Source organism: Gopherus evgoodei, chromosome 2 (assembly GCF_007399415.2).
Source record: "Gopherus evgoodei ecotype Sinaloan lineage chromosome 2, rGopEvg1_v1.p, whole genome shotgun sequence".
In the NCBI taxonomy this organism is placed as follows: domain Eukaryota; kingdom Metazoa; phylum Chordata; order Testudines; family Testudinidae; genus Gopherus; species Gopherus evgoodei.
Window position 1 is genome coordinate 258,022,845 of NC_044323.1, and position 26,388 is coordinate 258,049,232.

A 26,388-nucleotide genomic window follows, 5' to 3' on the forward strand; every position below is an offset into this window, starting at 1 on the left:
AAACTCAGTCTGATTTCCAAGATATCTTCCAGTCAGGCAGATATCTGTGATCACAGCAGCTTCCTTGTATCTCTGCTACAAGGACTGGAAGAAGGAATGGTGTATACATATAGCTGGTATTTATATTTCAGTTGATAATGCCAAAACGCAGCAGTCATGTCATATCTTAAGTTTTGACTGTAACAATTATCAAAGATTGCTGTTCTGCCTTAGAAAAACAGTTGGAAAGGATATGTGAAATTACTAAAGTCCTCTCAGCAGAACAGCCACATTAAGTAATATATGCAAAACTCTTCCACAACTGTACAGTAGCTTGAAAAACACTCAGAAGATAACCCCATGCACAGGGGCCACTCATTTATGATTCATTTCCAAACCCAGCACTGCTTTGAAATAAGTTTGAGCTGGAAGATCTTTCTGGCTATGGTCATTCAAATGAGCACAGAGCCCTGAGACCAGGGAAAGCTTGAGGACCAGCAGTATATAGAGAAGGGGGTTTCCTCTCTGAATTGAGTTCACAAATTATTTGAAAACCCTGTGAACAAGAGAGACTTTCCAGGCCTCCCTGAAGGAACAGAAAGACGTAGGAACAGACTAGAGAGGGCAGGGAGTTGACCCCCAGGAACTGACCTTTGTCTATACCCAGTTCAGGGTGTTGATCTTTTGTCAAATCCTTTGATTGTTATTTTGATTCAAGAGAGCATTTTCCCCTAACCCAGTCTTAGGCATGTTTTTTGTTTGCAACTCTTTTAGTGGCCAGTCAGTCCTCTGCCACTGACTCCTGCACAGTGCCCCAGTTTTTGTTTGTTTTCTTTCTTTGTGTCTGCAGATTAGATCCTCCCCTTTAACTATTATTCCTATCCTCTCCTTTGCCAGTCTACACTTCTTCCTCTCCTCCTTTTGCCTCTTCTCTCCATTTCAAAACCCTCCCACCCAGGCATTTCTAGTACAGTAATTCATCACTTAAAGTCATCCCAGTTAACATTGTTTCATTGTTACGTTGCTGATCAATTAGGGAACATGCTCATTTAAAGCTGTGCAATGCTTGCTTCTAATGGCGTCATTTGGCAGCCACCTGCTTTGTTCACTGCTTACAGGAAGTGCAGCCCATTGGAGCTAGCTGGTGGGGGCTTGTAATCAGGGTGGACTGGCAGCCCCCCATCAGCTCCCCACACCCCTAAGTTCCCTGTGATGCAGCTGCCCAGCAGGCTAACAATTGCCGGCATTGAGCTGTCCCTCGCCCACTGCCATGTGCTACTCCTGCCCTCTGCCTCGGAGTTGCTCCCAGAGACTCCTGCTTGCTGTACAAGGGGAGGGGGGAAGTGAGAGGCTAATATCAGGGTGTCCCTCCCCTCCTGCTCCTGCACCCGCTTACCCCATTTCCATAGAGCGGAAGGACACACCAGGATTGAGGGAGCTTCCAGGCAGCAGCTGCATCTCAGCAAGCTGATCTAATTAACAAAGCAGTGTACTTAAGACTGGGGTTAGCTATTTAAAGGAGAAATGTGCATCTCTCGCTCTCATGTCTCTGTCTGCTGTGCTCTGTCCCCTCCCTCCATGCCTGCTGCCCTGTACATTAACAACCAGTTAAGCCTTGAGGGCTCAACCAAACGCTAGTTCATCATTTAGCAGTAAGGCATTCCCTGGGAAATATCCCAGCCTCTGACTTCACCACCTCAACCCAGCTTCACAATCATCATCGCTGTGTACCAGTATTAAATTGTTTGTTTAAAACTTATAGTGTGTGTGTGTGTGTGTGTGTGTGTGTGTGTGTGTGTGTGTGTGTGTGTGTGTGTGTGTGTGTGTGTGTGTGTATACACACATAGTCTTGTCTGGTGAAAAAAAATATTTCCCTGGAACCTCACCCCTCTCATTTACATGAAATCTTATGGGGAAATTGGATTCGCTTAACATCGTTTTGCTTAAAGTCACATTTTTCAGGAACATAACTACAACATTAAGTGAGGAGCTCCTGCACTAGACATTAGCAGCAGCTTTTGGGCTAAATTCACCCACTGTGCCTCAGAGGGTGCTAACATCCAGGGAGAGTAGGCAGTGTTTTGCTGGAGAAAGATATCTTTCAACAATAATGTGAGATATGGAGGAACCCACTAGCAAAGACTCCATGAGCGATGTGCTGAATTAGCACATCCACAAGTCACTCTTGACATCCCCTTTGTTTTCCTTTGAGGCATCAGTGACCACCTCTAAGCCCCTCTTCCCCAGCAAGTGACTGGTATCTTGTGCCACTGCAACTACCTTCAGGTAAACTTTCCTCTACTGGGGGCCCTGTGACCTGAGTTATGTGAATAGAATCCAGTATGACCTAGAGCTTAAAATACCACTTGTATCTAAGTCTTAGAAACGCTGCTGCTAAAGACAATAGATGCCGGTAATACTTCGAGCATATAATGCTAGTAACTGCTATCAGTATTTGACATTAAATGTGGTTAGTGCAGTTAGTATAGTCTGATGGAACAGTGCTGCATGCTGCCCTTGGAGGTAATGAGAGGAAGGATGATCTAATGGTTAGGGCACTAGCCTGGATTTGGAGGAGACAGGTTCAGGTCCCTGCTCCACACAGACTTTCTGTGTGACTTCAGGCAAGTCACTGAGCCTCAGTAATCTATGTATAAAATGGAATAATAGCTCTTCCCTACCTCACAGCAGCGTTGTGAGGATGAATACATTGAAAATTGGCGGCGAGGCTCAGATACCACATTGATGGAAGCCATCTGTGGACTTTAGATACATACATACAATGTTAGATCAGGATCACACACCAAAGCTGTGCAATCCCATAGCCTGTAAAGCATCTATTCTGGCATCTTAAATGCAAACTTGTTGCCCCAGGTGCCAATCATTAATTTACATATGCACTGGCGCAAAATTAAAATTAGGCTTGGCCTATTGAATTATTTTTGCATGTCAGTAAATGCATGAAGTTACTCTTCATGGTAATTGAGCTTCATATTAATACTCCAAGAAGCTCAAACTCCTTGTGGTGCTATTGTTTCAGGCTTTCTGGCTGCAGAACCAAGAAGGCAAATCCAGTGGCTGTTTCCTTGGGGAAAAGAAGTTGTATTAAATTCACTAAGGTCTGAGCTAGGTTTGACTATTATAACATACTGAGTTCCTTAGCTTTTAAATCCTGTCTTTACAAAAGAACATTTTATAAAGCTGTTACAAGAAAATATATGTTTGTGGTAGATATATGGGTATGGCAGTTTGACAATAAGAAGTCATAGATCCATCACTAGAGAGTGCCAAAATAAATACTGCTCTCTGAAGTGGCACTGTATATGTCAGCATCTAGTATACCCAGATCAGCTGCTGAATACAATTAATGCAGATGCTCTGTAATGAGTTTTACTCCTTACAAAAAGGGAGACTTTGACTAGTGTTAGCTTAGTTGACTGATTTTTCATGGAAGATATGCAGCATAGTGAAGAGAAATTCATGACAAAGGGCCAGATTTTCAGAAGTTAAGTGTCCAGTTACACACTTAATTGCTCTCACAAACCAGATAATTTAGTACACAAATGCACTTAGTCATTTTAATGCTAAGTTACCTAAATTGTGCATGGAGTCACCATAGGGGCTAAATTTTACCTTTTGATTTGCACACAAAGCTCACACTGGATTCAATAATAGCCAGGCACTCATATCCAAAGGCACAATTTGGCATAATTTAAGTTTAAATTTGGCACACATATTTGCACACCTAACTGTCTGAAAATCTGACCCACAGTGCAAGAGCAGGTACCAAACTGTGTTCATGGACCATTAGTGGTCTGCAGAGAGCTGTCTGGTCTTATGTTCCTGGCTCTCTCCCTTGCTTCCAGGTGCTTTTTTCAGGTTTCCCGGCACATTGTTGTCAGAGACCTTGGGAAGCATGTGAAAATAGCTTATGGTAGGAACCAACCTCACTTTTTCTACAAGGGAACTCTGCTACATAAGACAGAGAGTAGAGGAAATAGAATTAGCTCTCAAAGATTGAAGCTACCTGTGAACCTGGAGCTGCCTGCCAGCAGAAGAAAAATATCCTAGGAAGGAGAGATGGGAATGGAGCAACTGGACAATATGTTGAGGGGAGAAGGCAACCAAGCAACAGAGAGAGAGAAGAAGAGAACAAGTGATAGAGAAGCATGTGCAGGGAAAGATGGATGGAAAATAAATGAAAACCAAAAGTAAATAATGTGATAATTTATATATGCTATATACATAAAATTGCATAAATAGTATTCTAGTATTACTTCCTCATGTAAGCAATTGCTCCCATTTGCCACAAGGATGTTATGTGATAGCAAGTGGAAAAGGAGAGAGTTGGCACAATTATGATGGGGGTGTGGGAGAGGAATCTGTGAGATGATTTCTCTGTGAAAATGTTTGAGAGCACTGTGTTACCGAAACCTGCCATTTAAGGAGTGAAAGGATTACTTTGTTAGGCGACACCTTGTTTCAGCTGAGCTAAACAGTGTGCCCTGATCAGTCTCAGGCTCAAACATCCCAGTTGCAGAAAGTTCGCCTGAAAAAAGACAGTGGGACCAGTTTGGCATAACTGTGAAAGCAACCCAGAAAGTGGGTGAGGATATGGGAGGGGGTGGCCCAAGTGGGAAGGCTATGGTACTCATCACATCCCCCAGGCAGTTTCCATTGGCAGAGTTGCTATGCAAGCCTTGAGTATACTTTTCAGCGGCTCCATCCTGACAAAACCTTCCCTGGGGGAGGGCGGCAGTATTGCTTCCAATTCTCCCTTGGCAGTGAATGCTTCTCCTGGTGCAGAAGATTGCAGTTTGTGCCTGCAGGCATGAGTAAAGCCCTGCTGCTTGATAATTTATATTGACTGTCATGGAGTCCCATCATGCAAATAGAATAAATGGTGGAAAGATGCCCAGAATGCTCTTTGCTCTGCTGCGATACCTCAGAACTGAAAAGGAACCAGATACAAAGAGTGGAGGAGGGACTGCTACATTGAGCAGGGAGTGTTTCTACGAAGTTAAAATGATGTTATGAAAATGTATTAGACAGTTTAATATTTTGCATGTTGAGCCATTAAATTGCATGATGTATTTCAAAAAAGCCTGTGGATTTGTGGAAGTAGTCCCTGAGTTGCAGCCCTAGCGGTCCTGCTCCTTTGAAGTGTTGCAGCATGACAAGAGAAAGCCTTCTGAGAGGAAATATTTGCTCCAGAATGTTCCACAGCAGCATTTCAAAGTAAAAGAAGCAGCTGGGGAGCAGGACATGTGTCCTGTTAGCCTTGTAGATCTTTTATCAAGCTTGGAGGAACAATAGAATTGTTTTATATTCAGCCTCTAGTATATTGTCTGCACCATAGAACACATTATTTCCTACATATGTTAATTTTGCACTAGTCATTTCTAAAAGTTGGGAGATTTCATTTTCCTTCTAGCTTTGAATGTTTATGATTTACAGTAGAAGAGCAAAAATACATTCTTGGGATACACATTTTAGACCCCAGCACTTGTTCGTGCTTATGCTAGCAGTATAGAATACTTTATAACCAAAGCTAATGACAACAGATCTTACAACATTTCTGTGTTGTAACAATCACCACTGGGCAGACAGCTGCCAAACATCTTGCAATTAAGCTGATGCTTGTTGGCTTTCATATTCTTTTTTTTCTTTTCAGAACCAATGCCCGGAGGCAGAGGAGTTGGTCTTTAGCCATTTTGTGATCTGTAATGACACACAGGAGACATTGCGGTTTGGCCAGGTGGATACTGACGAAAATGTTGTGCTGGCTAGTCTCCACAGTCACCAGTACAGCTGGCGCTCTCACAAGTCCCCACAGGTATGTCAGAAACAGCATTACAAATGCAGCAATTGTTAAAGTTGGCTGGAGTTTTTATTCATTGATTCTATGTTTTTATTCATGTGCTCAGCTATCTTTAGCTTTCCAGTTCCATCAGGAGCCACATGCTGAACCTACATCAGACATAAGAGATAAATAAAGGGATGAGGAAATCCAGAAGTGTTTACATGTGATTCAAATTTAGAACTGGACATGCACACACCCTTCCCAAAGAAAAATCATGTTCATAAAAATTCAAGCTTCTGAACCAAAGCAAAAAAATTAATTTGCCAGGTTCTTGAAATTGATTTTCTCAGTGCATAATTTTTTGGGATATGTTCTTCATGTGGTATTCACACAACAGAGGAAGCCATATACCATTAAAAGCCTATTTCCACCCTGTTTGTCAGTCTGTATTTCTGTAGCCAAACATCTGGGCTCAGATTTTTAAAGAAACCAAAGAGAAATTCAGTGGAAACTGGGTGCCTAATTTTCTTGGGCACCTTGAAAATGCCAATCTTGATGTGTAAGATAGGGGTAATGTTTAGGGGGACAATTATCATGGATGTGGCTGAGATCTAAAAGTCAAATTCAGAGGTGATAAGGTTTAGGTTGATTAGGAATAGGGTGACCAGACAGCAAGTGTGAAAAATTGGGAGGGGGGGTAATAGGTGCCTATATAAGAAAATGCTCAAAATATCAGGACTGTCCCTATAAAATCGGGACATCTGGTCACCCTAATTAGGAAACAGATGTAGGTGGCAAACTGACTGTAAGTTGTGCTGAAGTGGCAGTCAGTGGGTGTGCAAAACAAGCATATACCTTACATTGACATGGTAACTTGGGTGGACCAAACTCAGCCCTATAGTAAGTTGTTGCAGATGCCTTGCCAGTCAGCAGAATGCGACTACTTATTTCAAGGCTGAATTAAGCTTCAAAGATGTTGGAGATTGTGTACGCATACATTAAAGTGGGGGAGGGGGCTGTTGTGCTAATAAGGGATATCTTGAGCCCAGCAAGGGATAAGATAATGTTAGGGCTTTTCTACTTGCTCTCTTAATGTGCAGCAAGCCGGGATACAAATCTAGTGCTCTAGCCGGCCATGCACTAAGTGCTGATGCAAACCCTGAAGTACAAATTCTGTTTAGTATCAGAGGGGTAGCCGGGTTAGTCTGGATCTGTAAAAAGCGACAGAGTCCTGTGGCACCTTATAGACAAACAGATGTATTGGAGCATAAGCTTTCATGGCTAGTCTGTTTGTCTATAAGGTGCCACAGGACTCTTCGTTGCTTTTTACAAATTCTGTGTAATTAGTTTTTCTAATTGGCCATTAAAATCAACCAGATAAAACACATTTTGATTATTTCAATTATGAACATTTCCTCCCATTTCTACAATCTTCCAGATCATTGGCATGCCAATCTATGACATTATGAGGAACCTTGAAGACCCCTTTATTGCAGTTCTTATAACCTGAACAATCCAGTTTGTACTAGGCTTTCTGTCTTTAACTTGTGCTTATTTTTATAAACAATTTTATGTAATGAGCAGAGCAGCACCTTTGTTACCTTAGACAACTTGCGGTATAGGACTATGTACAACAGGACCTACTTTGTCTCTCATCCTCCTATTAGTGCTGCTGCTGCTATACAATTTCCTTCTTTCAACTCCCGTAGCAGATGCCCAAGATACCCGGTTTATTTATTTTGAGAGTGGATGGTAAATACCAAGAGAAAGGGGGGACATTGTGAAAAATTGTTTTCGTAGCTGGTGCCCATATGCAAATCCTTTCTGGGTTCACAGAATGGTGTTTGGTAAGTAATGGCAACATTAAAGCCCGAACCCTTCATCAGTGAAGACAATGGGAGTTTTGCCATTGACTTCATTGAGAGCAGGAATAGGCACAGAGTGGGGAACTTTCTACTACAGAGTGTGGCTGACCATAAAGCCTTCAAAATTCTGAAGGTCTACACAGTAATAATCAAGATCAGGGCTATGTTACACTCAATATGTACAAATACATAAGTTGGCATGGTCCTTTTCCCAAACAGTTTACAATCGAAGGGTCAAATTCTTCTATCCTCACATTGAGTAGTAGCTAGTTTTGTGGGTAATACCATAGTTTTCAGTTAGTGTACTTGTGAAATAAGGTACTTCTCAACCTGAGTGCAGATGGCAGAACTGGATCCTAAGAAATTAGATTACTTCAGGATTTAATTAATGTATATTAAATTATTAACCATAGACACCCAAAATCTGTGGTTTGAGAGGCAACATTGTGGAGAGAAAGCCAGGCAAGGTTTAACATTTATCTTCTGTAGTTCTGCCAGCCACCTTGGGTGAGGCACTGCATTGTGCACTAGTTACATGTGAGGAAGAAACAGTGCAGAGCTGGCAGAAGGACAGGGAGTGGAAAGAAAAGGCAGGCCTTGAAGAGGAGGGAGAAGGAAAGGCAAGCCAAGACAGAGCTAGATATCTCACTGAGGAGAGCAGGCCTAACATAAGAACAGGACAGCAATCCCTAGTTCTTTGAGCTAGTGCACACCAGAATGAAAAGGTCAACAATACAATGGTGGCATCAAATTTTAAAGCCTTTCATCGCTTCCTGGGCTGACACTAGATTGTTGTGTTGAAGTTATCCCAACCCGCTGCAATAGTCTCTGGAATGTTATTGTTCTGTTACCGTTTTCACTGCCCTTCCCATGACAGCAAGTTTAAGGATTGAAACTGGGAACTGAGGCAGCTTCACTGATGATGCATGGAAGCATAGGTTTTCCATACACTATTCAATTATAAGCTGATTTTCTTCAGAAAATATTCAGAACCTTTGCATCCAAATGTAAATTTAGTTCATGTGATAAATTTTAGACAGGAATCATTGTAAATGCTATTCGCATTAGAAAAATGGTTCATCTTAACTGTCAACAACATAATATTTAGCCATTTTAGGTCACACAAGCCATGTTTATTAAGAATATTGCAAATATTATCATGTGTAAAATGTTTTATTTTTTAAAGTGAGATATTAATTCAAGTCTGTTTGTAATGAAAACAGCAACTTGATTAAGGCTTCATGTTGTATCTGTAATGTTGTAGCACTTTTCTAATTGTTCCAGGCTGAACTGGATATTGAACACAACCTATTATTTAAAGGTCAGAATAATGCCCAAGCCTGGACAAGCCCTGTGAGTGTCAGATTTATGGAATGCTAGATGACTTCATAGTTATGAAATTATTTCATTTCTCATGATAATTCCTGACTTGCCAAGTTAGTGAATTTTAAGAACTCTGAGAGCAGATTGTAAGATAAATGGGAAATAATCCATACTTTTGGAGTCAGGGACTTCCCTCCAGGCATTAGTTCATACTTGACTTACACTTGGGGATAAAATGAGTTAGGACAAGGTCTTAGATACCACATTCTCTTACTGGGAAAGAAAACCAATTTGCACAACTTTGGCTGGCTCATGTTTCTTGTTACACAGGCACTGAGCAGCAGCGGTTGCCATGAAATACTTTATTTAACCTTTGTAAAAATGTTTTTTTTAATATGGCAAGGCAGTTCAGTTAAATGAAAATAAATAGTTTTAAAAGGATTGTATTTCTTTTACATTAATACCAATAAAATTCTCCATTTTTCTTTTGCTAACTGAAATTAGGAGGAAGTACTGTAATTGGCTAGTCAAAATTTTGAACAAAAATAAATGAAATGTATAAAACGTTGTTTAATATAGAGGCATATAGATAAAACATTGCAAGTGTTTTATTTTAGTTCTGAATGAATTTTACTGGATTAAGGATGCTACAGTGGATTATAGTTATTTAACATTTTAATATAAAAAATGCATTGGTATGGCATTTCAGATGATCAGTTATTGGTGATTACTCTGAAAAGGTTTGGTCCTGTTACATAAGCAGGCTTATCTTAATGTATCTGAACATTCTGAGAAATCCTTCCTCCTTTCCATTTCTTCTTCTAGTTCAACCCCTCTACATTTCAGTCAACCTAACCCTTCTCTTCCTCTGCCCTTCAGTTTACTCTCTGATTCCTAGAAGCCTTTCTAACTTGGTTAATATTTCATTGGAAAGTCTTATGTCTGACACTGATTCTGCTGGACTCCAGCCGGTCATTTTCTTTAAATTTCATGAGTTCTTGACCTTTCTTGGGTCCAACGCATCCCCAAATGTATTGTCCCTCTCTGACTTTGGGGAAGTCCAGAACTCATAAAAACGGGCATACTGGGTCAGACCAGTGTAGCCCAGTATTCTGTCTTCTGGTAGTGGCCAGTGCCAAATGCTTCACAGAGAATGAACAGAACAGTGCAATTTTGTGTGGTCCTTCCCCTCTCATCCAGTTCCAGCTTCTGGCAGTTGGACGTTTATGGAACTTGGAGCACGGGGATGTGTCTCTGACCATAATAGCTATTGATGGACCTATCCTCCATGAACTTAGCTAACTCCTTTTTGAATCCAGTTGTACTTTTGACCTTCATGACACCCCATGGAAACAAGTTCCACAGGGTGACTGTGTCTTGAGTGAAGAAGCACTTCCTTTTGTTTGTTTTAAACCTTCTGGCTATTGATTTCATTGGGTGACCCTGGTTATTGTATTATGAGAAGGGGAAAATAACACTTCCTTATTCACATTCTCCACACCAGTCATGCTTTTATAGACCTCTATCATGTTCTTCCTAGTCGTCATCTTTTGTAAGCTGAACAGTCCCAGTCTTTTTAATTTCTCCTCATATGGAAGCTTTTCCATATACCTAATCATTGTTATTGCTCTTCTCTGTACTTTTTCCAATTCTATTATATCTTTTTTTCAACATGGGACGACCAGAACTGCACACCATATTCAAGGTGTGGGCATACCATGAATTTATGTGGTGGCATTGTGATATTTTCTGTCCTATTTTGTATCCCTTTCCTAATGGTTTCTAACATTCTGTTAGCTTTTATGACTGCCACTGCATGTTGAGTGTATGTTTTCAGGGAACTATCCACAATGACTCCAGAATTTCTTCCTTGAGGGGTATCAGCTAATTTAAACCCCATCATTTTGCATGTATAGTTGCGATTACTTTTTCTAATGTTCATTACTTTGCACTTATGAGCACTGAATTTCATCTGCCATTTTTTCATTCTATACAAGCCCCACACTGGGATGGAAGGGGTTAAAGGATTATACTGGGCCCAGCTAGCTCCACCCCTCCAACCTGGCAGAAAATACTCCAGCTGGACACAGGGTGGAAAAGAAAGCAACCCAGTGCAGAAGTGGGTGGCTGAGGAGGAGTGCAGATGTACCCTGAAGGCTCTTGCCAAAAGGGGCTGGAGAAGGCGCCCTGAAGGAATAGGACTGTGTGTGGAGTTCAGCTGGGGTGGTAGTTTGGTTTCCTTTTTCCTTTCTCCTTATCTGGGACCAGAAGCTGAGAGAAGGAAGCAACCAGGGAAGGTAGCCAGGGTTGCCAACTTTCTAGTTGCACGTAACCGAACACCTTAGCCCCGCCCCTTCCCCAAGGCCCCATCTCCTGCTCACTACATTCCCTCTCCCTCTGTGGCTCGCTCTCCCCCACCCTCACTCACTTTCACTAGGGTAGGGCAGAGGGTTGGGGTGTGGAAGGGGATAAGGGCTCTTACTGGGCTTGTGGGCTCTGGGGTGGGGCCATAAATATGGGATTCCGGGTGCAGGAGGGCTGGGGCAGAGAGTTGGGGTGAAGGAAGGAGTGAGCGCTCCTTCTGAGGGTGCAGACTCTAGGGTCGGCCTGAGGAATGAGGGATTTGGGATGCAGGAGGGGGCTACAGGCTGGGGGATGGGGCTGAGGGATTTGAAGTGTGGGAGGGATCTGCGGGTTGAGGCAGGGGGTTGGAGTGAGGAAGAGGGTGAGGGTTCTGCGCTGGGGGTGCTGGCTCTGGGGTGGGGCCAGGGATGAGGAGTTTGGGGTTCAGGAGGGGTCTCTGAGTTTGGGGGGGCTCAGGGCTGGGGCAGGGGGTTGGGGCTCAAGGTTGGGGCATGGATTTACCTCAGGCGGCTCCCGGTCAGCAGTGCTACAGGGGGGCTAAGGCAGGCTGCCTGCCTGTCCTGGCACCCAGTGGTGCTGGAAAATTTTATTAGTGGGGGTGCTGAAAGCCAGCCCCCTTATCCCTGTCTGCCCCCCATGCCCCGAGGCTGGGAGCAGGGCTGTGTCTCTGGGAGGAGGAACACTGACAGGGGTAAGGGGGCCGAGGCCACAGCCCTGGGCAGGGGCCAGCAGCCAGGACCCCATCTGCGGGGTCAGGTGCAGGGCCCCGGGCATGAGGCCAGCAGCTGTGGTCCCAGGAGCAGAGGCCTGGGCGCGGGGCCAGCAGATCCTGGGAGTGGGGGCCTGGGAGTGGGGCTGGGGCCAGTGAAGGGCCCACAGCCAGCAGCCGAGACCAGAACCCAGCCCCAGGTGAGGAGAGGGTTTGGGGGACAGATGGCTGGGAACAGAGCATAGGCACAGGAAGCACCCCCTGCACCCCTACTTCCCGCGCCTATGCTGGCACCGCTCTGTGCGCGCCCCCAAAACAGCAAACAACAAGCAGGTCCAGCTCCTAGGCGGGGGGAAAGGAAGAGGGCAGGAGGCTCCGCCCGCTGCTCTCGCCCGCAGGCACCACCACCTTGCCAGCCAATGGGAGCGCGGGGCCAATGCTTGGGATCGGGGCAGCACATGGGTCCCCATACCCCGCCCCAACCCCCCACCTAGAAGCTGGACCTGCTGGCCACTTCTGGGGTGCAGCACAGTGCCAGCCAGGACAGGTAGAGACTAACCTGCCTTAGCGGCGCAGCACCGCTACCTGGCCTTTTAACGATCCGGTTGGCAGTGCTCACTGGAGCCGCCAGGGTCCCTTTTGAACCAGGTGTTCCAGTCGAAACCCAGACACCTGGTCACCCTTTAAAGGTAGCTCAGAGGGCCCCTCCTGGAGGCTGAACACTGCTAACCTTCCTAGGGCCCTGGATCAGAACCTGTGGAGTGGGTGGGCCCAGGCTCCCCTACGACCAAGTGGATGCTAATCATTAGGCCCCTCGGCCAACTGAGAACTCCATTACAGTCACCCACTTTAGTGAGATCCCTTTGTAACTCTTCACAGTCAGCTTTGGACTTAATTGTCTTGAGTAATTTTATATCAACTATAAATTTTTCCACCTTACTGTTCACCTCTTTTTCTAGATCATTTATGAATGAATATGTTGAACAGCACAGGTTCTAGCACAGATCTTTGGGGGACCCTGCTATTTATGTCTCAACATTGTGAAAACTGACCATTTATTCCTACCCTTTATTTCCTATCCAGTTACTGATCCATGAGAGAACCTTCCCTCCTATCACATAACTGCTTAGTTTGCTTAGGAGCTTTTGTGATGGACTTAGTCAAAGGCTTTCTGATAGTCCATGTACACTGTATCGACTGTACCACGCTTGTCCACATGCTTTCTGACCCCCTCAGAGAATTTAATAGATTGATGAGGCATGATTTCCATTTACAAAAGCTGTGTATTATAAAGCTGTCAGAAATCCTGGCAAAGATTGCCAAACCTTGTTAGATCTGATGTGGATTTTAGTGAAAGTAAGAGGTCTGTTTGGGGTCAGTAAAAGGGATGGGCCGCTACATTTCTGCAGTGGCTCTACATGCTACACTGGATCTACTTCAAGGTCCTTATCTTGATCTTCAAGCCCAGTACTGGGATAGGCCCCAGTTATCTCAGAAGCCCTATTTGTCTCCAAGACTGCCATATTCCTTAGGAATACTGGAGCATATGGTATTTATCATAAGCACTGGTGACAGGTTCTTCTCAGCAGCTGGCTCACAGTTATGGAATTCTGTCTTGCAAGACAGTAGACTGACCAAGAAACTCACTGCTTTCACAAGTGTAAAACCCATGTGGTTACATTAGATTCCCTGAATTGCTTCCCTGAAAACTATTTGTTTGCAAGTAATCACCCAAAACTGTCTGTAACATACTCTTTCTCAGCACTGCGCAAGGCAAGGGGACACTGACTGTGAGTGCAGCGAAAATTTAAAAAGCAAACTTCAGTGGGGATCCATAATAAATTAATGTGAAGAAAGGGATTTTTTCCAAATTTCTGGCATAATTTGAAGTTGGTTAAAGCTAAGTTGATAATAACAATTTATTTTTAATATTTAACACTCCTCTCACTAACTTTCCATATTATGAATCTACTGCTAAAGACAACGGACTGGATTTTAATGTTAGTTATACTGCTTCAAATCTAATAAAACTCCATTGAATTCAGTAGAATTAATTCAGTGTTTTGTTAGTGTGACAGAGATCAGAACATGCCCCATATGTTCTTCACCTTTCATAAGCCATAGTTCGGTTTAGCTAAGAATGTCTCTATTTTTCTTTTCCTTCCTCATTTCAAAATGGAGCCGATCCCAAACACAGCACACTCAGTCCCTCTTCATGTCTGTCTGTAATGCTATAATGTTAAGCTTTAACAGTCCTGGGACTGACACATGCCTCCCCTGCCCATATTATTAATGGCGATTGTTGTTTGAAAGAGATCAATAAGTTTATATGATATTTGTTTTTAGGGGGGAGAAGGGAGAAAGAGTGTCTCTATTGTAAAGCGTTTACCATCTGAAGCCCTGATCCTACAAGCACTAGTTTACATAAGTAGTTACACATGTGGGCAGTCCCATTCAGTTCATTAGGAATGCTCGTATGCATATATGTTTGCACATTCAGGCTAAATTAAACAAACAAAGGAAATGATAACACCAGACATAGGATGGGACAGAGAAGAATGAGCAGTAATGAGGTGCCAAAATCTTAACAACCGGGTCCCTACCAGGTCTTTGGCAGCACTTCGGCAGCGGGTCCTTCAGTGCCGCAAAGACCTAGAGTGAATGAAGAACCGCCGCCAAAGTGCTGCCGAAGACTCGGAGCACCATCCGGTGAGTACAAGCCCCACATGTTTTTTATGTGGTTTTTTTAGTCATCCTTGACGGGGCCCCATCGAAACTGTTCGAATCAGGCCAGCACTTCCTAAAGCCGGCCCTGCACATTGGGGTTGCAAAATTGTATTGCTGACTGGGTAGAGAAGGCTGTGCCTCCCAAAACAGCCTGTCCCCTCGCCATTTGACCCCCACCCATGTCCTGCCCCCGACTGCTGCCCTCAGAACCCACAAGGGCCGCAAGCAACCCATCAACCCCTCTCTACTCCTTGTCCCCTGACTACCCCCTCCCAACCCCCCCCCCACTCTAACTGCCCCCCAGGATCCCTCCCCACCCCCTACCCAACTTGCCCCACTCCCTGTCCCCTGATTCCCCTGACCCCATCCACCACCACCCCAAAAGACACCTGGAACTCATGCCTACCCAAATCCCTCCGGTCCCCATCCCCTGACGGTCCCCTCCAACTGCCCCCTCCAACCACTCCCTGCCCAGCCCAGCCCCTGCTTTATCCAACCCCTCCTCCCAGCCCCAGCCTGGCCCCCTTACCATGCTGCTCAGGGCAGCATGTAAGGATGCCACACAGCCCGCTGGAGCTCGCAGCCCCCACCCCTTGCCACTCAAAGTGGCAGCAGCTGCAGAGCTGCCCAGAGTGCTGGCGCCGGCGGCTCGGCATGCTGTGGCTCTGGGGGGGGGGGGGGGGAGAAGCAGGAGAGGGGCCGGGGGAGCCTCCCAGCTGGGAGCTCAGACGGGCCAGAGACAGGACGGTCCCACGGGCCAGAAGTGGCTCGCAGACTGCAGTTGTTTGCCCACCCACCTGCCCCTTTAACAGCTGATTCTACACCGGCTTCTAAATTTAACAGCCGGTTCTTGTGAACCAGTGGGAACTGGCTGCAGCTCACCACTGAGGATGAGGCAAGTTCTATAAAAATGAAAATGTTGATTAACATTGTGTTGCATCTGAAGCTGTAATTACTGATGTATTATTGTTATTTAAATTTGAGAATAAGGTAGGGCACAGAGTAAGGAATAGGTAGCACAAGAGAAGAGGGCCGAGTGTAAAGCTAGCTAAAGAAAGTGGGTTTTGAGAAAGGCTTTGAAGTAGAGAAGGGGGGTATTTGGTGTGCTGAAAGAGGATGTTTTTTTCCAGGCATAAGGAGCAGCATGAAAAAGGATATGAAGGTTTGAGTGATGGAAGAAGACAAGGAGGAGCAATAAGGCAAGAAGAGGGTGCAGAGAATAGGGTATGAGATTAGGAGTAGACAGAAATAGCCTGAGGTGTAGGTGTAATTTTCAGCACCCTGAAAGTGAGAAAGAAGAGCTTGATGTGGAAGAGATGGGGAGTAAGTGAGAGAGATTCTAGGAGGGGGTGACATGGTCAGAGCTGTAGGAAAGGAAGGGGTTTTTTTGTTTTGTTTTGTTTTTAGCTGCAACATGATGTACATGTTGAAGAAAGGATGAACTGAGAATCAGGATGGCTAAATAATCTGTAAGTACTTACATGGGGAGATTTCTGGTAGTAGGGGTTCTACAAGTTAGCAAACAAAGGCATATTAAGATCCAGTGGCTAAAACTTAAAGCTAGAAAAGTTCTAAACTGGAAACAAGGCACGTATTTTTAACAGTGAGCGTGATTAACATTGGAGCAGCTTACCTTGGGAAGTGGCGGGTTGGCCTTCATTTTGATGTCTTTAAATCAACATTGAATGTCGTTCTAAAAGATTACATAGTCTAGTTCAACCAGAAGTTATGGGACTGATGCAGGAATTATGGGGTTGAAGTTCTGTGGTCTATGTTATGCAACTGGTCAGACTAAATGGTCATAATGTTCCCTTCTGCCCTTAACACCTATGAAAAATAAGGAGGTTACAGTAAACCAGGCAATCAAGAACCGTGATATGAACCATTGTAGGTAGGAATGGATCTCATGTTCTGTTGATCTGTGTGGCAACATTATGTCTTGAACCTGAATTACTATGCAGGTTAGCAGTTTATGTAGTTCTAGAATACTTATAAATGTTGATAAATAAGAACTACAACTTTGAATTTCTTTTCTTGTATGCATTTATAATATCAACCATAAGGCTGAATTGATGCAGTCTGCATTTAAGGACTTGATCACATGATCACTGAAATCAATGCATATTTTGCCATTGACTTCAAGGAGAGAACAGTCAGGCCTTTGATTATTGGTAATATGTGTATATTTTTCATTAAAATATTGTAGTTTAACATTCCTAAATGAACCATATATAATTTAAATGACTATTACTATATGATTTTGATTTGCATGGTTTGCATGATGTTTCAGTGAATATACCGTATAAAGTATTGTACCTATCTACACAAATTTTAGTAACACTTTCAGTTTAATACTGGAATAAATATAAAGTTTCTTTTCTTCTTCCTTCTTTAGATAGTGTGTTCGCAAAACAAACCTTGAGCTGTAACTTTATAAATGACTTTTTTTAAAAGGTATTTGTAGATTTGGAAAGTTCTATTAAGAACCTCCTCCTCTTTCCCCAAAGAAGAAAAATGAAGCCAAAATGTAACTTATGCTTCTTCTCCAACAAGATAATAATTTATCATTACTTATTTCCAAGTTGGTATTCTTTCAGGTACTAGGTTATGTCCCATAAAGTCTAAGAGGATATACAGTACTCTGTGGGTTCCAACATATAGAAACTGTGACTTCAAACATCAGTCACTATCTGGAAATTTTCCTGTTTAATTGCTTAGGGATGTTACAGATTCTCTGAACAACCTTTGGTACTTAACATAATCCTCCCCAGACCATTTACAGAACAACAGCAGGCAAAATAAAGCTTTATTTTATTTTTGCACTATTTAAGTACTGTGAAATGTATTGTCAATTCCACTTGGGGTTCCACATTCCAAATTAATGATTTAACTGGATTATATTTAATTTACTTTCCAGATAATATCTTGGACAGATAACGATTTTTATTACCCAAGAAACGTATGGCTCATCATAATTTTGTTCATGTTTCTTGTTCTTAACACTCTTCTAATCTAGAAATGTGGGGTTAGATTGAGTTTGGTAGGCACAAGCTGTGTGGAGCCAAACAATGCCTCCTGGAGCTCTCTGGTGCACAGGAGGAGTGTGCCTGCTGAGCCAACACTAAGGAAAGTTCAGCCTATACTCCAGTGTCCAGCTTGAAGGGGATGGGTCCATGGTCCCATTCTCCTCACCTCTATCAGAGTAATTTGCACCACAAGTGATGCTAGCAAGAAACTGTTGCTGTGTTGTGGGATCCATAAAGAAAGAAAAAATCAGTCAATCTGCATTTCTGATGCAATGCACACTGGAAAAAAATAATCTCAACTATACATAAAAAATGATGGGTTCTAAATTAGGTGATACCACTCAAGAAAGAGACCGTGAAGTCATTGTAGATAGTTCCTTTAAAATATCTACTCGATGTGCAGTGGCAGTCAAAAATCTTGACAGAATGGTAGGAACCAATAGGAAAGGGATAAATAAAACAGAAAATATCATATTGCCTCTATGTAAATCCCATGGTACTCCCACATCTTGAATACTGTATGCAGATCTGGTTGCCCCATCTTAAAAAAGATATATTGAAATTGAAAAATATACAGAAAAGAGCAACAAAAATGATTAGGGGTGTGGAACAGCATACATATGAGGAGAGATGAATAAGATTGGGACTTTTCAGCTTGGAAAAGAGACGACTAAGGGGGAATATGATAGAGGTCTATAAAATTGTGACTAATGTGGAGAAAGTAAATAAGGAAGTGTCATTTACGCCTTCTCATAACTCAAGAACTAGGGGGTCACCAAATGAAATTAATAGGCAGCAGGTTTGAAAGAAACAGAAGGAAGTATTTCTTCACACAACATACAGTCAACCTGTGGAATTCTTTGCCAGAGGATGTTGTGAAGGCCAAGTCTATAATGGTACAAAAAAGACTAGATAAGTTCATGGAGGATAGGTCCATCAATGGCTATTAGCCAGGATGGGCAGGGATGCAAAACCATTCTCTGATGTGTCCCTAGTCTCTGTTTGCCAGAATCTGAGAATGGGTGACAAGGGATGGATCGCTTGATGATTATCTGTTCTGTTCATTCCCTCTGAAGCACCTGGCACTGGTCTCTATCAGAAGACAGAATACTGGGCTAGATGGACCATTCATCTGTATCAGTATGGTAGTTCTTATGTTCTTAAGTTAGAAATTCTACTGTTGCTGCAGCATTTGATTCACTCCTTACATTCCACCTTCCTTCAGTTTTAGTTTTTCAGTGAGAAATATTAGTTTTACTTCAGGTTCCTAGAACCCAGCTCTCCTCTTAGTCTTTACACTTTTCACCTGTTTCTGTGGGACCACAGCTTTTATTTTATCAGCAACACCTCTTGGAATTTACACTTTTTCCCATGCCACTGACCAAGTCATTACTTCCCTTGTGCAGCTCATAAGAGGTCAAAAATTCATTTACTACCCATTGGGATTGACTCACAATAAGTATCCCAACAAATGGCTCATAAGTCAAATTATCGTTCAAAAGCAAGTTTAGTTATTTAAGCTAGAAAATAGAAAAAATATTCAAATAAACTGAAACAGAATAAACTTGACCACATCTACAAGCTATGCAAAAATCTAGTTTACAATCTCTAGGTTACAAGCATTAAATTATACCTACTTGCAGTCTGGAACACGCTGGCTGGGCAAAGCTGCTTCAGCAATACCCCTTCCTTAGCCATGTTTCTCATCACTTTCCTTGGTCTCTACACCAGGTCATGTAACTGCTTTATTTATCTAAATCTCACCCATCTCCCTCATTACTGGCTGAAAACCCTTAGCAAATTGAGACAGAAGAGGCGGTGGAGGGAAAATGAGGGGATGGGGGGTTGTAAGAAACCTCTGAGCAGAAAAGTGGTAAAGATAGGAAGTCCAGAGATGACAGAGGGGCAGTAAATAGGAGTAGTTCTCACATGGTCTCTTGGACTGCATAGAGGCCACCGAACACATTATGTGCCTCCTTGATTTTCTGTCTTGAGACAAATCTGACATGTTACATGATAGAATGTTTGTGAGGGGCAGGTGTCCGTTGATGCCATCAAACCATCTTGTTTTGTGTCTTCCATGTGGTCTTTTCCATCCTGCTGTCATTGGGTCAAAGCCAAAGATGATTCTTGTAGGGAAGTTGGTAGGTGTTCAGAGCAGGTTTTAGACCACCTTAAAGCGGGTGACTGTTAGAGAGGGTGGGACGTGTTCAATTAGGAAACTGATGTCTTCATTTGACTTGAATATGTACCATTTGATGTTTTTGATTACTCAGAGATACTTCATCTGAATGGTGTTCAATTTCTTTTCAGTCTTGAGAGTAAGGGGCCATGTTTCATTTCCAGAGGTCAGATATTGACCACTGAAGCATTATGTATCCTGAGCTTCATCTCTCTATTTATCTATTTAACACTTTCTTGATGATATTTTTGCCATGTGAGCTTCAAGTTCTTTCTCGCCAAAAGAACTGAGGTGAAATAACTGTAAAGCTTGATTGGGTGGTTATCCACTAAGATGGCAAAGCCTGCAGCATGTTCAAAATTGACAAGAAGAAGAATTGTGCTTTTGCCCCAATTAATTTTCAGGCCAACTTCTGCCATTGAGCTGTCCAGGGCTGTAAAAGCCACAACCAGCTCGTCCATTGATTCAATGACCAGCTCTATGTTGTCAGTAAAATTGACATTGGTAAGGTTTTTATAATCAAAATGAATGCCTAAAATGTGTTTATTATTGTCTCTGACAACCCTGAGGAGTTCGGGAGCGGCAACACCTGCTTGTTAATGCCTAATCTGATTAGAAAGAAAGCAGTTATTTTCCCATTTACAAGAAAGTTGCTTGAGGAGTCATCATATAAAAGAAATAACATTCTAAAGAGCTTGTTGGGGAGGCCAGCAAGTTTCAAGATCAGACAAAATGACTCCATGTCAACAGTCAGATGTGGCCTTGATATCCACAAATGTAATGTGAATGGAGCACTTGAATTCTTCTGAATTCTCGATAAACTGGCATGCTCTGAAAATTAGCTCCATCATTGAACAGCCAGAAGTGAAGCCAGTTTGTTGTGATCTTCTTTTGTTTCTTAAGATATCAGTGGCTTTGGCCAACAAGACAGAAGCAAAAACCTTCCCCGAGATAGATAGAAGTGTAATGCTGTGATAACTGCAACAATCTCATTAGTGCTTTTATGTTTATTTTTGAATAAATATGGGTAGTTAGAAACTCCTTTTGAGCCTTATCCTTGATCAAAGGAGAAGGGAAGTAAGGAAAGCTCTGAGGAGACAGGGAGAAAAGCCCTTAGGAAAGCATTAGAGGAAGGAAGACAGTCCCAATAGCCTGAGCAGCAGGAGGGCAGAATTGGATAAGGAAAAGGAGGGGAAAGCCGCAGAAAGAGGTCAGGAAGCAAAAACATGTTCTTCTTCAAGTGATTGCTCATATCCATTCCAGTTAGGTGCGCGCGCCGCGCGTGCATGTTCGTCGGAAGATTTTTACCCTAGCAACTCCAATGGGTCGGCAGGTCGCCCCCTGGAGTGGTGCCGCTATGGCACCTGATATATACCGCTGCTGGCCCGTCCGCTCCTCAGTTCCTTCTTACCGCCGTGTCGGTCGTTGGAACTGTGGAGCGCGGCATAGCTGCCCTCCACGTACCTAGCTTCTCCTTGTTCACTCGTTGTATATAGTTATTGTTAGTGTATAGAGTAATTAGTTCATAGTTGTCAATCAGTTATTGTGTATAGTTTAGCGGGTTCGGGCTCTAGCCCTTCCCCACACCCGGTGCCCGGGCTCATGCCTGGTTCGCCGGGATTCAAGCCGTGCTCAGCCTGTAAAAAGCCGATGCCCACGAGCGATCCCCACGACGCCTGCCTAAAGTGCCTGGGGGAATCGCACATATCTGAGAAGTGCTGCATTTGTAAGGCCTTCAAGCCACGGACCTGGAAGGAAAGAGCCCATCGTTTAAAGACTCTCCTTATGTAGGCAGCTCTTAACCCTCCTTCCTTGGCACCGAGTGCCGACACCACTCCGGCACCGGACCGCGCCGGCACCGCGAAGACACCTCAGCACCGGCCTTCCCCGGCGCAGGGTCCCAACCGAAGAACATCGGCTTCCTCTACTCCTGCGAAGCAGGCTCGTGCGGACCACCCGGCACCGGCACCGACTCCTGCCGCAGCCCCGACACCAGTGATACCGTCGACTCTAGCCCCGAGAGGTCCATCGAGTCCGGTCTTGGAGAGCTCCCCGGTGAGACCCGTGGTCGAGCTGACAGTCCCCTCTACGCCAGAAACATTCTCTTCGGCCAGGGACCTTATTGCAATGACTGAGTCTGCTCTGCCTCAACTCCCGGCACCGCCGGTGCGGGTTCTTCAGTCTAGAGGCAAGCCTGAAGCCATGAGACCTCCGTCCCTGGAGTCGGCAAGCCAGCACCGATCTCCACCTAGGTCCCGGCACTGCTCCAGGTCCCGCGGAAGATCTTGATCGAGGTGCCGCTCGCAGTCCCGGCACCGCTCACCACGGTGGTACTGGATGTACTCACGGCGCAGATCGACCTCCTGGTACTCTCGGCACCGCTCCAGTTCTAGTCATCACTACCGGCACCGAGACTCCCGCAGCCGCTCGCGCCGTCGGCGTTCCCGATCGACCTCCCGGCACCAAACTGGTGGCAGGTCCCAGTCGCGATCTCGGCACCGTTATGATTCCCGGTACCAGTCTCTGGCACCGAGGAGGTCTCGACCAACGGGGACGAGGGACCCATACCAGCCTCGTTCGGCACCCTCCGACCGTCCCGCCAGCCGTCTGTGTCCTCTCAGGCGGATAGCCTATATGCCCCAGACACAGACATACCTGCTACCTTGTTCCATGAACCCCAGCCTCAAGAGCATGGACCGCAGCAGGGGGGGTTCTCGACGCCTTGGGCTTACCATCAAGCCCAAGGCCTTCAGCTGGGTCCCTCCTGTTCCAATGTCTCGGAGCACAGGGTTCCTGAGGCCACGATTTCCCGTCCTCCTTCCCCTCCCACGGAGGAAAGGCTGTCCCAGCCTCAGGACCCCAAACTCCCTGCGGAGTCGGACGCAGTTCTTCAGGCAGAGCCCTCCGCAGACCCGCTCCTCCCAGGTCTCTCCTCTTCATCCTCCCCGGACGAGGCTGTGGCTGGAACATCATCTACCAGCCCGCCTCCACTTGACCTTAGGGCGCACCAGGACCTCCTCAGGCGTGTTGCACAGAACATGAACCTGCAGGCCGAGGAGGTCTCGGAGATACAAGATCCAGTGGTGGACATATTGTCAGCGGATGCCCTCACTAGGGTTGCCCTTCCGTTTATTAAAACCATTCAAGCTAATGCCACTACCATCTGGCAGTCTCCGGCTTCTGTTCTCCCTGCTGCGCGAGGGATGGAACGTAAATACATGGTCCCCTCAAAGGGGTATGAATACTTGTATGTCCACCCTCCCCCTTCTTCCCTCGTCGTCCAATCTGTGAACGAGAGGGAGTGACATGGTCAGCAGGCCCCAGCCCCAAAATCCAAGGAGGCGAGACGCATGGACTTACTCGGCCGAAAGGTCTACTCTGCGGGGGCCCTCCAGCTCCGCGTCTCCAATCAGCAGGCCCTCCTTAGCCGCTACAGCTATAACACCTGGGCCACGGCGGACAAATTTAAGGAGCTGCTCCCTCAGGAAGCACGTCAGGAGTTCTCTGTGATCCTCGACGAGGGCAAAAAGGTCACGAGAACTTCCCTGCAGGCTTCCCTAGATGCCGCGGACTCAGCTGCACGTACTCTGGCATCTGGCGTTACTATGCGCTGTATCTCGTGGTTGCAGGTGTCCGGCCTCGTCCCGGAACTCCAGTATACCATTCAAGACCTCCCATTTGAAGGCCAAGGCCTGTTTTCCGACAAAACTGACCCTAGGCTGCCAAGCGTAAAAGACAATAGGGTTATTATGCGCTCCTTAGGGATGCATACACCCGTAACCCAGCACAGACCCTTCCGGCCACAGCAGCAACACTGGCCTTACCCCCAACCCCGGCAGAGGCAAGACTTCGTCAGACGGCGAGGCAGGAATGGTCGCTGCAGACAATCCGGCAACCAAGGAGGCCAGAACCAGAACCTCTCCAAGCCTTCTTCCGGGCCGAAACCTTCCTTTTGAAGGTGCGCCCGAGGGCGTTGTACCAGTTTCATTGATGGATCCGTCCCCTCCTTTTTCCAACCGTCTTTCCCTTTTCCTCCCTGCGTGGTCCCAGCTAACATCGGACCGCTGGGTCTTACGCATGTTGGAACTTGGATACCACCTACAATTTGTTTCAAACCCTCCCTCGTCTCTCTTCAGGGACCCCTCTGACGAGCAACTCCTCCTGCAGGAGGTGTGAGCGCTCCTCGCCAAAGGAGCCATAGAGGAGGTTCCCGAGCTCGAGTGGGGCAAGGGGTTTTATTCCTGCTACTTTCTAATCTCCAAGGCGAAGGGAGGTCTCAGACCTATTCTCGATCTGAGGGAACTCAACAGATACCTAGTAAAGTTGAAGTTCCGTATGGTATCCCTGGGGACCATTATCCCATCCCTGGATCCTGGAGACTGGTACGCCACCCTCGACATGCAAGATGCCTACTTCCATATAGCCATCTTCCCACCCCACAGGAGGTTCCTCCAGTTTGTGGTCAACCGGCAACATTTCCAATTCGTGGTCCTCCCATTCGGCCTATCTACAGCCCCAAGAGTGTTCACCAAGTGTATGGCTGTAGTCGTCGCCCACCTTCGCCACAGTCGTATACACGTATTCCCATACCTAGACGACTGGCTTATCCGGGAGACTTCCGAGGCACAAGTCCTCAGTCACGTCCACATTGTCAAGAACCTTTTCTTAAGCCTTGGTCTAATGATCAATGTGGAGAAATCGACGCTAATCCCCACACAGAGGGTAGAGTTTATTGGTGCCACCCTGGACTCCACTCTTGCCAAAGCCTCTCTGCCTCTGTCGAGGTTCCAAACTATGGCAGCCATCATACGGAGACTGCAAGCAGCGCCCCTGACCTCGGTGCACACCTGCCTTACCCTCCTGGGCCACATGGCGGCCTGCACGTTCGTAACGAACTATGCAAGACTCCGCCTAAGACCCCTCCAGTCCTGGCTCAACGCACAATACCGTCCGGCCAGAGATTCTATCGACATGGTTGTCACCATTCCCAAGGACGTCTTAGACTCCCTCCAGTGGTGGCTGGACCCTTCCGTGGTGTGTGCGTGGCTCCCGTTCCATCCGCCCCAACCCTTGGTGTCCCTGACAACAGATGCCTCCTTCCTGGGTTGAGAGGCTCACCTCGGGCTCCTGCAAACCCAAAGCCTGTGGTCACCTCGCCAGCTAGCCCTCCATATCAGCGTCCGGGAGTTGAGAGCTGTCCGCTGCTTGTCAGGCATTCCGTCAGCATCTGCAGGGCTGTTGTGTCTCGGTATTCATCGACAACACGACGACCACGTATTATATAAACAAGCAGGGCGGCACGAGATCCTCTCCCATGTGTCAAGAGACCTTACGGCTCTGGGACTTCTGTATAGCCCATTCTATTCACCTCATCGCATCCTTTCTCCTGGGGGTTCGGAACACACTGGCGGATCATCTCAGCAGGTCCTTCCTTTCCCACGAATGGTCCCTTCACCCAGACATTGCTCTTTTGCTCTTCCGGAGGTGGGGGTTTCCCCAAATGGACCTCTTCGCATCCCGCAGGAACAGGAAATGTCAGATGTTCTGCTCCTTTCAAGGCCTCTCACCGGGTTCGGTGGCGGACGCCTTCCTTGTTCCGTGGACGACGCACCTGCTCTATACCTTTCCACCATTTCCGCTCGTCCACAAGTCCTATTGAAGGTGCGCAGGGACAAGGCCCGCTTGATCATGATAGCTCCAGCGTGGCCCCGAAAGCACTGGTACTCCATGCTGCTGGACCTTTCCATAACCGACCCTGTCCCTCTGCCCCTTCATGTGGACCTGATCACTCAGGACCACAGCAAGCTCCGTCACCCAGACCTTCAATCGCTCCACCTCATGGCGTGGCTTCTGAGTGGCTGACCTGGTCTGAGCTCCGTTGCTCTACCCCATTGCGGCAGGTGCTCCTGGGCAGCAGGAAGCCTTCCACTAGAGTGACGTATTCAGCCAAATGGAAGCGTTTCACCTGCTGGTGCGTGGAACGAAACTTCCTTCCCACCGAGGTCTCCATTGCTAATATCTTAGACTACATCTGGTCCCTCAAGTAACAGGACCTAGCGATATCATCTCTCTGGGTTCACCTGGCGGCCATCTCCACCTTTCACTCGGGGGGCATAGCCGCTCGGTGTTCTCTTACCCTATGGTGACTAGATTCCTTAAGGGCTTGGAGCGTCTCTACCCCTAGGTTCACCGCCCTGCCCCTACCTGGGACCTTAACCTGGTTCTGACCCGGCTCATGTCCCCTCCATTTGAACCATTAGCGACTTGCTCCCTTCTCTACCTCTCATGGAAAACCGCTTTCCTGGTGGCCATCACATCAGCGAGACGGGTCTCGGAGCTTCGGGCCCTCACGGTAGATCCCCCATATACTGTGTTCCACAGGGACAAGGTGCAGCTGAGACCGCACCCAA

The 26,388-nt window shown here is 45.8% G+C and overlaps 1 protein-coding gene across 5 annotated transcripts in view; it reads left to right on the forward strand.

Annotated features, from left to right (window-relative positions):
• Positions 1–26,388, forward strand: part of VPS13B (vacuolar protein sorting 13 homolog B) — a 928,813-nt gene that overhangs the window by 845,464 nt on the left and 56,961 nt on the right. For all 5 annotated transcript variants that reach the window (XM_030553556.1, XM_030553553.1, XM_030553555.1 and 2 more), the window contains one exon: positions 5,654–5,815. In XM_030553556.1, coding sequence (XP_030409416.1) covers positions 5,654–5,815 — 162 coding nt within the window. The remainder of the gene's footprint in view (positions 1–5,653; positions 5,816–26,388) is intronic.